The sequence below is a fragment of the Dermacentor andersoni genome, chromosome 7 (genome assembly GCF_023375885.2).
Source record: "Dermacentor andersoni chromosome 7, qqDerAnde1_hic_scaffold, whole genome shotgun sequence".
Classification (NCBI taxonomy): domain Eukaryota; kingdom Metazoa; phylum Arthropoda; class Arachnida; order Ixodida; family Ixodidae; genus Dermacentor; species Dermacentor andersoni.
This window is the reverse complement of record NC_092820.1, coordinates 74,443,878-74,462,280: the sequence shown is the minus strand read 5'-3', so window position 1 is coordinate 74,462,280 and position 18,403 is coordinate 74,443,878. Positions and strand designations below refer to the sequence as shown.

General features: G+C 41.7%; 1 protein-coding gene across 3 annotated transcripts in view; it reads left to right on the top strand.

The window, feature by feature from the left end:
• The window catches only part of LOC129385740 (uncharacterized), a 30,814-nt gene extending 12,709 nt beyond the window's left edge, over positions 1–18,105 (top strand). For 2 of the 3 annotated variants that reach the window (XR_008613269.2, XM_055072793.2), the window contains one exon: positions 4,339–4,428. Coding sequence is in view for 1 of the 3 variants with exons in the window: in XM_055072792.2 (XP_054928767.1) it covers positions 4,339–4,487; positions 6,538–6,588 (200 nt within the window). In the remaining 2 variants the exon portion in view is untranslated. Of the gene's footprint in view, positions 1–4,338; positions 4,488–6,537; positions 6,610–16,119 lie in introns of those variants that run through there. The other variant, XM_055072792.2, reaches the window with a different exon arrangement.
• The last annotated feature ends 298 nt before the right edge of the window (positions 18,106–18,403 follow it).

Below are 18,403 nucleotides of genomic sequence, written 5' to 3'. Positions count from 1 at the left end.
AGGTTGGTGCTTCCAGACAGATATGCAGCTTTAGAACAGAGAGATAAAATGACGTAGAGATAATGAATGAAACTGTAACTAGGCTGGTTTCAGAAACAGCAGTTGAACTGGGAGGCAAGGCAGCAAGGCAACCAGTAGGTAAGCTCCCCCAAGTATCAAAGGACCTAATAAGGAAACGACAAAGCATGAAAGTGTCCAACTCGTGAGATCAGATAGAATTAGCAGAACTGTCAAAACTGATTAGCAAGGAGAAAGTAAGGGGTATTTGAAATTATAATGTGAGAAAGACTGAGGAAGCAGTAAAAAATGGACGCAGCATGAAATCAGTGGGAAGAAAACTTGGCACAGGACAAGCCAAGATGTATGCACTGAAAGATAAGCAGGGTAATATCATCAGCAATTTCGAAGATATAGTAAAAACAGTAGAAGAATTCTATACTGATCTGTATACTACACGGAACAGCCACGATACCTGCATTTGAAGTACTAATGAACAGGTTACAGAGGCTCCTTCTACAACTAGTGATGAAGTTAGAAGGGGCTAGCAAGACATGAAACGGGGAAAAGCAGCAGGAAAAGATGGAATAACAGTCAATTTAGTCAAAAATGGAGGAGACGTCGTGCTTGAAAAGCCTGTGGCTCTTTATATGCAATCCCCTCGCAACTTCAAGTGTGCCAGAAAACTGGAAGAATGTAAACATTATAATAATCCACAAAAAGGGAGACGTTGAATAACTGAAAAATTACAGGCCCATTAGCCTACTCCCAGTATTATATAAAATATTTACCAAAATAATCTCCAATAGAATAAGGGCAACACTGGACTTTAGTTAACCTAGGGAACAGGCGGGCTTCAGGAAGGGATGTTCTATAATGGATCACATCCATGTCATCAATCAGGTAATCGAGAAATCTGCACAGTACGATGAACCTCTCTATATGGCTTTCATAGATCATCAAAAGGCAATTGACTCAGTAGAGATACCAGCAGTCATAGAGGCATCATGTAATCAAGGAGTACAGGAAGCATACCTGAATATCTTCGGAAATATCTATAAAGATTCCACAGCTACCTTGATTCCCCACTAGTAGAAAGTTGCCTATCAAGAAAGGGGTCAGGCAGAGAGACCCAATCTCTTCAATGCTATTCACTTTATGCTTGGAAAAGGTATTCAAGCTATTAAACTGGCAAGGCTTAGGAGTGAGGATCAGTAGCGAGTATCTCAGCAACCTTCGGTTCATCATCATCATCAGCCTGGCTACGTTTACTGCAAGGCAGATGCCTCCCCCATACTTCTCCAACTACCCCGGTCATGTACTAATTGTGGCCATGTTGTCCCTGCAAACTTCTTAATCTCGTCCGCCCACCTCACTTTCTGCCACCCCCTGCTACGCTTCCCTTCCCTTGGAATCCAGTCCGTAACCCTTAATGCCCATCGGTTGTCTTCCCTCCTCATTACATGTCCTGCCCATGCCCATTTCTTTTTTTTTGATTTTAACTAAGATGTCATTAACTCACGTTTGTTCCCTCACCCAATCTGCTCTTTTCTTATCCCTTAACATTACACCCATCATTCTTCTTTCCATAGCTCGTTGCGTCCTCAATTTAAGTAGAACCTTTTTCGTAAGCCTCCAGGTTTCTGCCCCGTACCTTCGGTTACCTTCTAATGTCACCTGCTATTGTTACCTTCAATGTCACCTGATAACCTTTGGTTAGCAGGTGACATTGTCCTGTTCAGCAACACTGGGGACAAATTACAGCAAATGATTGAGCACCTTAACAGAGAAAGTGTAAGAGTGGAGTTGAAAATTAGCATGCAGAAGACAAAGGTAATGTTTAATAGCCTGGCAAGGCAACAAGAGTTCAGGATTGCCAGTCAGCCTCTAGAGTCTGTGAAGAAATACATTTATCTAGGTAATTACTTACAGGGGACCCTGATCACGAGAAGGAAATTTACAGAAGAATAGAAATGGGTTGGAGTGCATACGGCAGGCCTCGCCAGATCCTGACTGGGAGCTTAGCACTATCATTGAAAAGAAAGGTGTACATATGGTGCAGAAACATTGAGGTTGACGATAAGCTCAAGAACAAGTTAAGGATCGTGCAAGGAGTGATGGAACGAAAAATGTTAGGCGTAACGTTAATAGACGGGAAGGGAGTGGGGTGGGTCAAAGAGCTAATAGGAATAGCCGATATTCTAATTCACCTTAATAGTAGAAAAAAAGGCAGCTGTGCAAGCCATGTAATTCGCACGATGGATAGCCGATGGACCATTAGACTTACAGAGTGGGTGCCAAGGGAAGGGAAGTGCAGTCGAGAACGGCAGAAAGCTAGGTTGGGTGATGAAATTAAGAAATTTGCAGGCGCAAGTTAGAATCAGTTGGTGCAGGGCAGGGGTAATTAGAGATCACAGGGAGAGGCCTTCGTCCCGCAGTGGACATAAAATAGGCTGACGATGATAATGACGATAAATTGTCCGGTCTGCATTTCATTTCTGTGTGGTAGTACACAGGTATTTTGAAGTGATGAAGGCAGCAAAAATATTGCTGTGAAAGTGCTTCGTTAGGCCAAATTTGTTTGTTTCTTTGTTGCTGCAAAGCTGAACTTCAGGGCAAAATTCGTTTACACGTACACTTCGCGTTGCCATGAATCGGCACCTTAAATGGTCCCTCAATAGGCCTCATCACAAATTTTAGTTATACAATGGAAGTTGTAAGGTGCCATCTAGGGAGCATCTTGCTGCCAGAACTTTTCAGATTGGTTCGTTATTACCAGGAGATATGAGAAGCCGAAATGTCTCCCTCCTTCCTTATTTTTTCTTGTTTTGCTGTTTTTCCTGCGTGGCACGCTCCCAGTATTGCACACTCTGCGCAGATGGTTTACCAAGGTAATGTGTCGTAATCGGTTGTGTTGCAACCAGTGCATTTTGTGTAGACAAATTTATGCGTGCAACCTTGACTCTCTTGTTGGAAGCAGGGCTCCCTCTAGAGGAAGGGGTGCTTGTGCTTCTGTTTCAAATTTCAGCTGTTTTCAGGTCGTGAAGCTGGTTTATAATTTGCACGCACAATTCCCACTGTGTGATCTACGCACTTGCCTGTTTGCAATGTCCAAACATGGTAAGGGGCCCTCTAAGACAAAATTTGGTACAAATTTGTTTTGCATTGCCATGAAGCCACACCTAACAGTGAAGTTCTGTACACGCTTGCTTTTTCTTATCATGAACTCGCACTTTAAGACAGGATTTGTTTACAAGTTCCTTTTCACATTACTGCAAAGTTGTACCCCAAGGTGAAATTCCTGCACAAATTCACTCTGCATTGTCATGAAGCTGCGCTATGCGTCAACAGAGAGCAGCACAGAAAGGCTAGATTCCTTCCGGACTTTTTGCGTAGTGTGAACAATTGTGCTTTTTTTAATTTGTAAAGGTTAGAGCACTGCAATGTGCAGTTATTTGTGCAGATTATAGGCAGGCCGTTCTTTTCCCCCTTTTTTTTGGAGTGTTGGTATTGGGGTGTGAGAATTGTGTGCTTTAGAAGGACTTACTGTTGAAGGACTTAAGGTTACCATTATGCCTCAAGAGAAAAGTGTATAACAGCTGTGTCCTACCGGTACTCACGTACGGGGCAGAAACCTGGAGGCTTACGTATAGGGTTCTACTTAAATTGAGGACGACACAATGAGCTATGGAAAGAAGAATGGAAGAAGAACATTAAGAGATAAGAAAAGAGCAGATTGGGTGAGGGAACAAACGCGAGTTAATTACATCTTAGTTGAAATCAAGAAAAATAAATGGGCATGGGCAGGACATGTAATGAGAGAAGATAACCGATGGTCATTAAGGGTTACGGACTGGATTCCAAGGGAAGGGAAGCATAGCAGGGGGCGGCAGAAGGTTAGGTGGGCGGATGAGATTAAGAACTTTGCAGGGACGACATGGCCTCAATTAGTACATGACCGGGGTAGTTGGAGAAGTATGGGAGAGGCCTTTGCCCTGCAGTAGGCGTAACCAGGCTGATGATGATGATGATGACTGCTGCGCTAGTCAGTTTTGAATCCTGTTGTAACTTATTATTGCAAAGTTGTGGACAGACACAGAGTAACGAACAAAATAGTGGGGGGAACAAAAACAAGGCAAAAGCAAACGCCCTTCTTCTGCCTTTCTTTTTTTTTTCTTGCCCATATTTTCTTTTCTCTCTTCGTTTTTTGTCGCTTTGCACTAAGTTACCATTGTCAGAACGACATTTATGCATAAGTAGCTCGTGTGCACACAATTGAGGCAGCTTCTACTTTCTTTTCATTTTTGCATTCTCTTGTTTGCTTGTCATTCTCTTCAACAGGAACAGCGTCCTCACGGCCAGAGGATGGCCAAGTGGCCGAGGGTGCGGCACCTACAAAAATACACCCACCACCCACTGGTGGGACAAGGCTTATGTTTAACGTCTCACAGGTCCTGCCTGATTGTGCCCCTTTGGGTGTGACTCAGCAGGTATTCACATTTCGTGTTCTTTGAGCCCCTTTTGGTGCCAGGTGTCTCTCTGAAGAGGTGCAACAAATTCATTTACTTTCTGAGTAACAGATTGCCAGGCTTTAAATTCAAATGCAATTTATCGGCAATACATTGTTAAACATGTGACAAATTTTTAAATCTGGGAACTCAAACTAGGACGTATGCCGGTTAACAATATCTATTAGGATAATTGGTGTTCCTCAGGCATTAGGGCCTCTTCATCGTTGTTGTTGTTCTGCAAAGGCACCTTATAATCAAAATCGAAGTCTTTTGAATCGGGGTTTATGAGAAGCTCTTGAATTTCTGCATTGTTAAAAAATAAACTCCAGCTTTTTGTGCCGGTCCACCATGTCGGTCAACAAGAAGCACAGCTAACACCGACAGTTGGTAAGCTTCTTGCACCACCTGTCGTTTGAAAGCAAAAGATATAGCAAAATTTTAGTTCAAGCAACTTTTGGGTAGATGGTAGAACAGGCTACAGGTTTTTCATGTTCACAAGTAGTCACAGGCATTGGTCAGGTGTGTGCGTTGACAGCCAGACAAGTACATTTGGGTGCGGCACTTCGAGATTTAACGATACTGTTCAATAAGAAGGGTCGGTGGAAACAAACATTTGCTGCTGTGCACACCATAACTTTGTTGCTCAAAGCAGGTGCGAGAGCTCGTGCCTGGAATATAGGAGTCATCCACATTTAGTCTTCCCATGGTCGACTCCCTCACAAAAGAAAGAGCAAGCGGTACTGTTCTTATCTTTGGTGATTTGGCGAGAACTGGCACATTCTACATGGCCTGGTCGACTTGTATTGTGTACCCGGGAACATCTGCAAGTTGGGCTAGATGAAATGGATTTCTCCTTGGAGCTGAGCTCGAAAAAGAAAAGAAGAGCATCGAAGCCAAGGAAAAGGACATGCAGGACGCATATTTAGCATGATTAAAAAGTGCAAAAAGAAATAAAAATAGTAATAAGAAGAAAATAAGCACAGCATGAAAAGAAGAGTAGGCAAGAGATCTCACATCTACTTTTTCTTTCGTGCCATGTTTGTTCTTTTTTTTTTTCTTTTCTGCTCCTTAATCATTTCAAATATGCACCAGCTAGGCCCTCTGGAAGTCCTTTTAACACAGGGAGCAGGTATTCTCACAACTACAAGCAGCAACCTCTAGATTTCCTATTTCTTAGAATTGCTGCATTTAACACCTGGCTCAGTAAGTATGTTTGAGTTGTCACTGGGGTTTGTTGCTCAACTGACCATGTAGAAAATTTTCCTAGTAGTAGTTACCATTATATGCAAGTGATTGCAGTAAGGGTTATGGCGAGTGCCTCTGCTTCGCGATCTTGGGACTGCCCACCGAGGAAGGGGTGCGAGTAGCGTAGAGCCGTGTAACTCGAGGCATTGCGGCACCCTTTCTGTCGAGAAGTGTTCTTCATTAAGGGGTCAATTACAGCCGTTCTCTTTTTTTCTGTCCCACTGTTTCTAGCACTTAACTGTGCTAATAATGTAATAATGTGCTGCTGTACAACTTCAGATGTCGTGTTTCTGTTTGGACCTGACGAATAAATAACTTTCTCAAATGTTTCGTATAGTATATTCACTTTCATTTGCATTGGAATCAGAATCAACTTGTTCAACATTGACATCAAGGATGGTGATGAAGGAACCTACTAAAATCCTGTGAAAAAGTTTGATGACGCCCTTTCAGTGCCCCCTAGAGGAGTCTTGTAGTCGTCTTTGTAGTCACTCATACGTGCAGACAGTGTTATGGCAAGAGCACTGACAACAAAATAAAGAATGCAGACGCAATTGAAGTGTTAACCTTGACATAGGTAAACGCTAAGTACTATGCTGTACATTGCATAAAGATGTATGGTTTAACAGAGACTATTTTTATTGCCTATTAAGTTGATCTATAATCTGTATTATCAATTAAATGCCTGAAATTGTTCATCCAACTTGTGTATTTGTGAATTTCTTTTTAAAAGGCTGTTCCTTTGCATAAATTAAAGTCTGTGTCTTTTACCCTTATTATGTAGATTGCTACTGGCAACTGCACAAGCAAGGTTGAAGTGATCAAGCTTGATTAGTCATGACTCCAAGTTTTCAGGGTAAGGGCATTTTAGTTTTTCTTTTTTTTAAACTTGTGCAGAATTAATTCTTAGGAGAATGTTCAGCCAAAACTGAGTGATAACCTACATGTGTTCAGTAATCATAGTGGCCAGCTATTTCATACAAGATTACTTAAAAGCCAACAGCAATGAAATTTTGAACATCATAAGAAGCCTGGTTAAAGATAGTGCAGATCTAGACTAGCCTCCCAACAAAACATTACGTTTAAAATACAAGTGTACAGTGCATGTCAAGAAAAGCTAAGAAAATTATACATTTTTAATACCTGGAAAAAAAATTATCGCTGGAAATTAGCACTTAGAAACAGGGAGTGCTTAGAAGCATAAACTAGAATGTGATTGCATATTTGGCACTGTTTATGGAATGCCAGTAAGTGTTAACTGGAACATCAACACATTTTGCCTCATATTTTATGGATTTATTAGCCCGCAAGGGCACCTTGAGACTCAAGGTGATGGTGCTTGGCGCCACCACGGACCCTTAGCCCCCATACCGAAGCTGTAATCCGCACCGTGGCGAGAGGTTGTAAGGTGAAGGGTAGAAACCATGAACGGTGGCGGTCGGGGCCATGGTCAAGCCCAGGCCGACGGGCTCCCCGTCTGTTTGCCAGGTGGGGGGCTCCGGGACCTTCTTGTGTCTATAAGGGTGAAACACAGGTGACACAATAGGAACCCTTAATCCATACATGCCGCATGGATTCTCAATTTCCCCCTCTAAAAAAAAAATGATCGGAACCGGAAACGGTACCGCACCGAAGGAATCAAAGTTCCAACTCAGAAATGTGCAGAAAATTTTCCACAGTTCCTGGTAGTTCACGCTGTTGAGCAAAAGGTTCCAGTGGCCACTCTATCAGTGTTTGTACTACAAAAGTGGCTAGTAGCTAACATAGGCGAAGAATATGAAGCAAAAAAACTGTCCTCAGGAGATCTGCTTGTAGAAGTCAAATCCAAAAAGCAGAGTGATGCGTTAATCGCACAAAAGAAGCTTGCTGACCTTAACATTACTGTAACACCTCACAGAAGCCTGAACAGCGTTCAGGGAGTAATTTCTGAGCGGCTGCTAATGACAGAAAACGAAAATGAGCTCCTCGAGAATTTGTGAGACCAAGGAGTAACGTCCCTGCGCCGCATAAATATAAAGCGCAATGGCGAAGAAAAAACAACACCTCACATCGTGCTAACATTCGGCAGCACTCGCTTGCCCGAGTCTGTCCGGGTTGCATTCATCAGGTGCCCAGTGCGCCCATACATCCCTAACCCTAGGAGATGTTTCAAATGCCAAAGGTATGGCCATGGCAGCAACACATGTAGAGGCAAGGAGACCTGTGCGATATGCGCCGAAACCGAACACAATACTGACAACTGCCAAGCAAGTGAAACAAAGTGTGCAAATTGCAACGGTCCACATGCAGCGTACTCACGAACCTGTGAAGTATTCAAAAAAGAAAAACAAATAATCAATCTGAAAGTACGAGAAAACATATCTTACCCTGAGGCAAGGAAAAAGTTCAGTCAAGAGACATCCAGGTCATATGTTGACGCCGTGCGCCGGGGGGCCGAGCGGCGTCTGGTGACAGTGGGCACACAGTACACCATTGTTGATGTGTGCCTGCCCCGTCCCCCACCCGAACGGCACTCCGGTGTCGGCACCATTGACATCCCGGAGGTTCACCTGACGGCGGCCTCTGGCACAACCAAAGTTAGTGGGAGTGGCGACACACCACTCCAACTTCAGGCCACTGCCCAGGCAGGGCCATCCACAACTCTGACAGGTGCAGCCAAGGCTGCCATACTATCACAGAGAAAAGGCTCGCTGGCCCCTGAGCCGGTAGGCCGCAGGGCTTCCCCCCATAGGGAGAAGCCACAAATCCGTACCCCCGTGGGTTCCCCGCGGAAACCCATCACCTCGCTGGAGGCGATGGATATAAGCAGTAGCCCGCCTCCGCAGCAGCGGCGGCGCAACTCCCTTGATCACAAAAAGGGAGGAAAAACTCCAATAACGGGCCCCACAAAACCGGTAGCATAGGTTTTTGAAATACTTTCGTCAAATTCATTAGGTATGGCGTTCCTAATTCACTGGAACTGTCGAGGCATATTAAAAAACTACGGCGACATAAAAGATATCCTTGCTGTATATTCCCCGGTTGTTTTGTGTCTCCAGGAGACAAACTTGGGATCAAAACATAAAAATATTTTAAGTAAATACAAAGTCTTTCGTCACGACCGAGAGCAAGCAAATAGGCTCTCTGGAGGTACTGCCATAGTTGTTCAAAGTAGTGTGGCTACTCGTGAAGTCAAGCTTCAGACTGCACTTGAAGCCGTTGCAGTATCTGTAGTACACTTTAAAACAATTACAGTATGCTCCGTATATATCCAACCAAACCTGATAGTAACGCTCCATGACTTAGAAGACCTTTTAAAACAATTACCAGAGCCATATCTGTTAGTCGGCGATTTTAATGCTCACTCCAATTTGTGGGGAAGCGAACAAACGGACACTAGAGGCTGTATTTTAGAAGATTTTATTCTCTGCAATAATATATGCCTGCTCAACAGGGGCAAACACACATACTGCTCTCCAAGCTCCGGAAAATGGAGCTGCATAGATTTGTCTCTTACATCGCCTTCTGTTTTTAATGCTTTTAAATGGGATGTCTTGGACAACCCGTATGGTAGCGATCATTTACCTGTTTTTATCAACCTAACATCATCTCCGCAAATCATTCCTACAAAACCACGACGTTGGATGCTCCATTTGGCCGACTGGGCGCTGTTTCGAGAAAGTGCCAGCTTAGAAAAAATAGATCCACATCATTTAGGTATACATGAACTTAACGAAACTGTCACAAACTGCATTATTTCTGCCGCGCTCCTGGCCATACCTCAATCTTCTGGAGTGGTGAAACAAAACCACAAAACCTGGTATACAAAAGAATGTAGGTTAGCAAAAAAGAAACAGAACAAAGCATGGGGAAACTTTCGAAGGTACCCCACGCAGAAAAATTTCATAGACTTTAAAAAGGCAAGAGCACAAGCCCGATATATCCGCCGTAGAACCGAAAAGACTTCGTGGCAAAATTACGTGACTTCCATAAATAGCTCAACCACATCAAAAGAAATGTGGGAGAAGGTACGTAAGCTAGATGGTAAATAATCCCCTTTCACACTTCCCCTTCTAACAGCCCCTGGTGCACAGACAAATATCGAAGAACAGGCAGACATTTTAGGTGAATATTTTTTGGCAGTTACCAGCTCATCAAACTACACAGAATCATTTCTTACGTACAAAAACAGAGCCGAGAAACAAAGACTCCCTACAAGTGGATATACAAATGAACCATATAATAAATTATTCACAGTTCAAGAAATCAACACAGTCTTATCCGCTGGTAAACAGACTGCACCCGGCCCTGACGGAATACACTATCAAATGCTGTCCCACCTCTCTGAACCTGCCGTAGAGGCACTCTTAAGTTTTTTTAATAAGGTTTGGGTATCGGGTAAACTACCCGAAGCCTGGAAGAAGGCCATCATCGTTCCATTTTTAAAGTCCGAAAAACCACCAACCTCTCCCAGTAGTTACAGGCCCATAGCGCTCACCAGCTGCCTCGCAAAATCCTTTGAAAGTATCGTGAATATGAGATTAACCTTTGTGCTAGAAGCCCGTGAGCTACTCGATGTCCACCAGTGCGGTTTCAAAAAGGCATGCTCCACAACAGACCACCTGGTTAGTCTTGAAAATACTATTCGTGAAGCCTTTATACACAAACAACAATGTCTTGCTGTATTTTTCGATCTAGAGAAAGCTTATGACACAACCTGGAGGTACGGAATTCTTCACGATTTGGCTGAACTTGGTATTCGGGGCAGGATGCTGAACTGCCTAAAAGACTTCCTGTCAAACCGTTCATTCCATGTACGCCTCGGTTCAACCCTGTCGAGAATTTTCATTCAAGAAAATGGAGTGCCCCAAGGGAGTGTTTTAAGCACGACCCTCTTTGTTGTTAAAATGAATTCAATCGGTAAAATAATTCCAAGGTCAATTATGTATTCAATCTATGTCGACGATCTTCAGATAGCTTGCGCGTCCTTAAACATAGCAACATGCGAAAGACAAGTGCAGTTAACAATAAATAAACTTTCAAAGTGGGCTGACCAAAATGGTTTCCGGTTCTCCCCACAGAAAACAGTGGCCATCCTTTTCTCACTAAAACGTGGCCTACAGACAGATCCTATACTACACCTGAACGAAGCAGAATTGCCGGTAAAAAATGAACACAAATTTCTGGGCATAACTTTTGACAGAAAACTGACCTTCTTGCCACACATAAAGAACCTGAAGAAGAAAACCTCCCAATCATTAAACATATTAAAGGTGCTTTCACATAAACGCTGGGGGGCTGATAGGACCTGCCTTTTACACATCTACCGCAGTATAGTTCGCTCTTGCCTCGATTATGGTTGCATAGTATACAACTCAGCTCGACAGTCCTACCTGAAGCAATTAGATCCAGTTCATAACTCAGGTCTGCGCCTTGCAAGTGGGGCATACAGGACATCACCCATAAATAGCCTATATGTCGAATGTAACGAACCAGCCCTCGCAGATAGAAGAGCCATGCTCACATGCACATATGTCCTAAAAACCCGTTCACTACCAAAACATCTCTGCTACTCCATAGTTACGAAGTGCCCGTCTAAGCAGCTTTTTAACAACAAACCGAATGCGACGAGACCCCTTATTCTCAGATTTGAAGAAATTTGCCAGGAATTAGGTATTCTAGACACACTGCCTGACGTTGCCCAGAGACCCGAACCACTACCACCTTGGCACACCTTTCCCAGTGTAGGTGACTACACACTGACACATTTCCATAAAAAGCAAACTCCACGTGAACATATAATACAAGAATTTTTGGCGCTAGACGAAAAGTACAAAGGACACACAGCATTTTATACTGACGGTTCTAAAACATCACTTTACGTCGGAAGTGCTGTAGTGCAAGATAAATGGGAAAAGGTAGTCAGGTTGCCTCAGTGCACGTCAATTTTCTCAGCCGAATGTCATGCCATTTCGGTGGCTGTATCAAAAATAGTCGAGATGAACATTCAAAACAGCATTATATACACGGACTCGCTGAGTGCAATAACAGCACTGAAAGCCAGAAACGTAAGGGAACCTTTAATAGGAAATATAATTCATAACATAATAACCACTCAAACACAAGGACACGAAATTAAGCTCTGCTGGATACCAAGCCATCACGGAATTAGAGGCAACGAGAGAGCTGACGCGTGCGCCGCTCAAGCCTGCTATAAGGAGGTCAGTACTGTAAATATACCCTATACAGATTGCATGAAGTTAGTGAAAAACAAGCTGAAAGAAAAATGGCAGTGTACATGGAATAGCGAAGAAAATAACAAACTACATTTAGTAAAACCTATTCTAGGAGAATGGCGATCATGCAGGCATCAGGAACGTTTTATAGAAGTAATTTTATGCCGCCTGCGCATCGGACACACACACCTAACACATAACTTTCTACTGACAAAACAAGAGAAACCCTTATGTGAGAAATGTGGAGATGAACTCACTGTAAATCACATTTTATTCTCGTGCACACAACTCGAACGGCTAAGGAAAAGATATTTTACTGTATTTTACAATGAATGCATTCCCTTTCATCCCAGTCTGCTTTTAGGAGATAACCCACTTGTAGGAACTTCATCTCTTTTTAGTTTTTTGAAAGACGCAGCGATCCTAAATGAAATATAATATATCACAGAACTACTAATTCTAAAAATTATTACCTAGTTTTTTCACGCATCTTATGATGCACCTCACCCATTTTCTCAGTCCTGAGAAGAAGGCTGAGGTCTTCATTTGGTCTGTTGGGCTCCTCAGAGTCCTTGTCCGGACAAGGACTTTCGCTGAGGATACCCAATTTTAGAAATAAATTATACCATGTGTTTGGCGCATGATAGCCTCAGTTGCTTATGCGCCATAAAACCCAATACAATACAATACAATATGGATTTATTATTTCTTGGTCATAATCACAGGACATCTACTAAAGGATGTTCATTACTGCTCAGCTTCAATTTTCCAACTGGGACGTGTTCTCAAGTGAATAATTACAAAGTTCAATAATGAAGTTTTGTTAATTAGCCAACATCATGCTGCATTTTGTCTTGCAAATACAATGTCCACCTCTTCAAAAAATCAAGCTGACGTTCGAGTTTGCAATATCTATCACAGGATATCTTTAATAAATTTGTTTCCACTAAAGAGACTAAAAAATTAAGGGGGGAGGTGAATCTTAAGCCACAAATTTTTAATATTGTTATTCTTTGAGATATACGGCTGAAAACTTGTACATATATGTAATGTTATGCGCTTATTTTAAACATAAGGTCCATTTTCACTTACCTCCGTTGGTTGAAATTTTATGCAAGCTTCTCTTTTCTTACGCAAAGATTTTACAAACTAGCTGTTCCTTAGATTTAACTAAATAGGGTGTCAGTGACTTCTGTATAATTCAAGACATGCAGTAAGACCAACCTTATTATATTTTCTGCCTTGCCTAGAACACAAGTTGTGAGCTATTGAATTTTAATCTAAAAAAAAAGTTTTTATCATGACTGAACTTTGACATCTTGCAACTGTTGTTCTAGGTAAGGCAGAGCAGTAAACTTGGTCTTATTGCATTTCTTGAATCATACAGAAGCCGTTGGTACCCTGTTCAGCGAAATTAAAGGAGTTGATATTTCGAAAGTCTTTTCAAAAAATTATTTAAAGGAAGTGTGCATAAAATTCAGACTACAGACAATAACAGACTACATATTAAAAGAAATCACGTAACGTTACATATATGTACAAGTTTTCAGCACCATATGTCAAAGAATAATTTGTTTTTTAAGTGTTGAACTGGTACAGGAAAGGTCCAAATTCACTTCTGCTGTAAGCAATTTCTCTCAGAATGTCACATACATGCCATTTGTACAAAGCGTCATTAATTTGATCTTGACTAAAGGTGGCACCCATACATTCTTGCAGGCCAAAATTTCGTTTATTTAAATTCCCAAAGTTGCCCTCGCCATATAATTTAAACTTGACTGGTGAGCACGCACATACCTCCTGATCCAGTGGTAAATCCAATCGAGGCAACGACTGCAGTGCCTGCTTTGTCAGGGGGCAGTGAATGCATTGAAGACATGTTACCTCAAAGAAAAAAGAAAACTGCCTGCTTTCTGACAAATTTCAAAGCAAAAGTGGTAGTTGGCAATAAAATTACTCGTGTTTATCTGATTCTAGTGTGTGCCTTCTTGTGCAAGAAAATGTACTAGAAAATTTCCTGTGCATTGCAGTTGGATGCAAACCAGAAACCACATTTGCAGCGTTAGCAACAGCCTACCGTCGGTGCCAGTGCCATCACATGATGGCGGCAAAACAAGCTTTTACAGAAGATGGCGACAACAATGCGCTGCTTCAGGCTTTCAATTACAAAAGCTTATTCAAAAGTTGTTATTTATTTGACATGCTGATCTAGTGCCAACTGAGTTGCATCACGTGTTTTCGGCACTCCAGAGACTCGCACTCATCGCAGGACATACAAATAGCAAACCGGTTAGTCTTGGTGTGGGCCGCCATCCAGTTTGCAATTGTAGCAGAGTGCTTCGAAAAATGCCTAATACCGAACATATTGGACTGCACGGAAGGTTATGTGTTGTCTATAGACAGCGATAAAAGACTACCCGTTGCGTTAGTCCAGTGGCTATGACGTTGCACTGCTGAGCTTGAGGACGGGGGTTCGATCCTGGCTGCGGCAAAAATGCAAAAATGCTTGTGCGCTTAAATTTAGGTGCACATAAAAAAAAAAATCCCGGGTAGTGAAAAACAAACCGGAATCTCCTGCTCTGGCGTGCCTCACAATGGGATTGGGGTTTCGGCGCATAACACCCTAGAATTAAATTAAATTTAATTAGTGATAAAGATAAAAGGCTGTCTGAGGTTGATGACAATGCATGTTAAGTTCAAATAAATTTTCATTCTGTGGAGGTATACTTTGCAGGTGTCATCATACTTTTGATTGCTGTAATCGGAGGAATGATAGGTTTGTTTTAGAGTGCAGCATTTAGGTGCCTGTTTCAGTGGTGAGTGTCGACATCTCTTGGCGTCCCTCGTAACCGAGTGAACAAGCACAACGAAAGATAAAAGAGCGACGAATGTGGAGCGGGGCGGGTGATGAAAGACAGCGATAGAGAAGAGAGCGTGAGGGGGAAAGCGGAGGAGGAGGGTATCACGACAGCGTGAGAAGAACAGTGTAGTGCCGACCAGGGGCTCTGCGGCGGCGATGGCTGCAAGATGGCGCTGGAGTAGCGCACCTCAGACATACGGAAACAAAGCGCTGCATGAGTGGAGGTCTGGTGCGGCCTTTGCCGTGAATTGTGCCCACGCGTCACCTACACACTGCCTCTCACAATCTCCCAATTAACGGTGCAGTCGCACCAGACTTCGCTCCGTTTGCAGTGTCCTGCACAAGACATTGTACCAGCCATGCTACTCACAGTGTTCTCTTCTTAGTATAAACCTTGTACCTATATAATCATAATAAAAAATGTATTATATTTTATAAACATATAGAGCTTCGCTCAAATTTTTGCATTAGGGAGTATTGTTATCGTCGCTGAATTTTTTTTGTCTTAAAATCAAGTGTGCAATATATTTTGGTATATTTTGTTTACTGCTATGAACCCATAAAAATTGGGTGCACGTAAGGTTTGGGAACGCATTGGAATTGTGTAAATAATGTCGAATGAAGTGGCAGTATGCTTGAGTGTTTTTTGTGCCTCTTTATTCAACCCACCCGATAAGTAGATCCATTTGATCAGTCCTGTCAAGGTCAAACTAACAGAAGGCAGTTGCAGAACATACCAACAGCATGTACATAACACAAAAATTTGCAAGGAATACATGGCGCATCAAAAGTTAAATACACATGCTAAAAAAAAAGGAAAGAAAAGCAGGAAGGCAGTAAAGGCAAAGTTCACAACAGTGACAAAATTTTTTGAAAAAAGAATGTGACATGGAAATACAAAGTACAAGCAAGCAATGCGACAACAGTAATGGCAAAGTTCGCAACACTAGGAAAATCCCAACAGTGCATACAATGAGCAAATTGAAAACACGATGAAAGCAAGAGCCTTGCGTTTTGACAGGTGGACTTGTCTTTTTCAAGCCGACATGAGACGACATAGTGCATACACCAGACTAAAATTTACGCAGAATTTTCATTTGTATGCAAGACAAGGAAACGCAATACATAGAAACAGAAACAAAATACAGACATCACAATGAGATACAGAATTGCCAGGTGCATACTTTATTCTGCTCTGTTTACTCTGTAGTCACGTGGTTCTCGGTCTTGCTTGCAGAACAGTGTACTTGTGAAATATACTAAAGTGTGTTCTTTATTTCTCTATTTGCAGGCCCATGGAGAGGATGCTGGGAACTTCCAACTATCTCAGACGCAAGCCAGTCTTCAAAAGCCTTTGAAAGACCATGTCTGTACCTGATGAAGCTTCCAGAACCAGTTTCAGTTAGCCATGATTTAATGATGTACAAGTCATGGCTTTGTTTGCTGTGATAGCACGAAGTCATTATTTCCTCAGTGTGTTTTCAATACAAGGCCTTTGGAACACGAGCCATTCATGCTTTGGAAAACTTTTGTCCATTACCTTTTGTTTGTGTCTTTGTATGTCGTAGCAGAAATATTAATTTTATCTGGTACTGGTTATATAGTTTATGCATGTTTTTCTTTAACTTTCGAACATACTTTTAAAAGTTACCTTTGGTAAATAGGGGTGTTCCATCACTTCACATGGATTATTGAATGAGAATGACAACGACCTTATTTGCATGGTAACTTTCAGTGTCCTGGTAGCTTTTTAAAAAGTTGCACCAGTCGAGTAATTAATTATTTACTTTAGGTCAGATGTTACAGTCGCACAAATATGACTAGGGGTGAAGCCGCAATTTCCTAGCAGAAAACTAACACCAGTTCCGAGAGAGAATGTCCCCAAAATCGTCTAAAATTCTGATTGGAGGACCACTTAGGCCAAGAGAATGTAGTGGTTCTATTTTAATTCTGTTCCTTTGTGCACTTGGTCAGTGGTCCATGCAGTACTTCGTTTACATCAGCACGATCAGCCAGTCATGAGTGGCTGATGGTGAGAATCGAATGTAATTAAGGTAAAATAAAGCTTTACATTGTGCCTTAGTTTCACAACAGAGTGCACAAGAAAGGCTCTGGAACTATTAACTGAAACATCAGTATATTTCATAGCTTATATCCGAAAGAGTTATCTCAGAACTGGTGCTGGTCTCAGGATTTTTGTCAAGCAGTAGGAAGATTTCACTACTGCCTGGCCTCAATTTTGCAATTGCGGCATATGTTCTTAGCAAGCAATTAAAAGGTAAATTGACATCACTTTGTTACCTAGCCATCTGAACATAACCCATTCTGCAAGGTCCACTTCTTGAGCTAATCCACCTAGAGAGGCTGAATTGGATATATGCCACCTGCAATTTTTAAAGGATCTGTTCAAGAAAAGAAAAATGGGTATACCTTGCATGTTCTTCACTTATTCACATGTTTTTTGTACCAAGTGAACAAGGATCTATTAGACAAAGTGTCAGAATGCCTGCAACTTTTAACGAGCTCGCATTGCAATTTAATGTGCTGTCAGGCCTTTGAAGGGCTATCACCTATTGTTCATTTCCTGATACCATTGTACTTGCTATGTTTTCCTCTTGATTATGTTAACAGATTTATTTTGACTTGCTCACATGTGCAAGACATTTATGTGTGATGTTTCATGTGATGTCTTATTTGTTAGTGTTTCTTTAGCTTGACCTTCGTTTTTGTTGTTGCTGGATTTGTTTACTGTGTGATCATCAAGTCATTTACATCTTGTCAGATGTTGCTAGGACCAAAAGGAAAGAACACTGTTTCAGCCACAAACAGAACGTAATGTAATCTAATGGTTTGCCTTATAATGCAAACTGTTATAAGTTTGAGGTGGCTCTGACTGGTCTTAGCTCTGTTTAGGGAAAGAAAATGGCTGGACCTATTGAGCTGATTTGATTAGGTTGTCTGACTGTTGAAACATCCTTTCTTTTCTACTCTTGTGCTCATTAATTCATAGATTGGCTTGTTCTTATTTACGGGCTAGTACTTGTAAGCTTTTAAATGTTGGTTGTTCTTATTTATTTATTTATTCACTTATTTATTGTTTTTTGTTACATTCATCAGTTTCTTTTTTGTTTGACGAGCAATTTTTGTTGTTGTCATGACATGGCATGCAGCAAGATCTCCACAATGAAACAAACGTGCATGTAGCTGAAAAATAAATGTTACAGAAAGCACGAATGCCATTTTAAGGTTGTGATTAATGAAGAATGTGTTCTTTATATACCAGTCGTACTGTCTGTCATGCTACTCCAAAATGAGTTGTACTTGATCGCTTGCTGTTAGGAGGGACAGTAGATGTATATATTATTGTTTTAGTATCTGCTAGTTATGAGCAAGCTTTAGCTTGGGCCCAACTCCAATGCGGCCTATTCAAATGCGTGTAAAACACCAAGATGGTTTTCTGAGATAATCCCTGGACTGATTTTAATGAAATTTGTTGCATTTGAGAGAGAAAGTTCAATTCTAATGATTGCTCGAAGCGGAATTTTGATTTACGGCCTGAATTTTGTTAAAAGAAT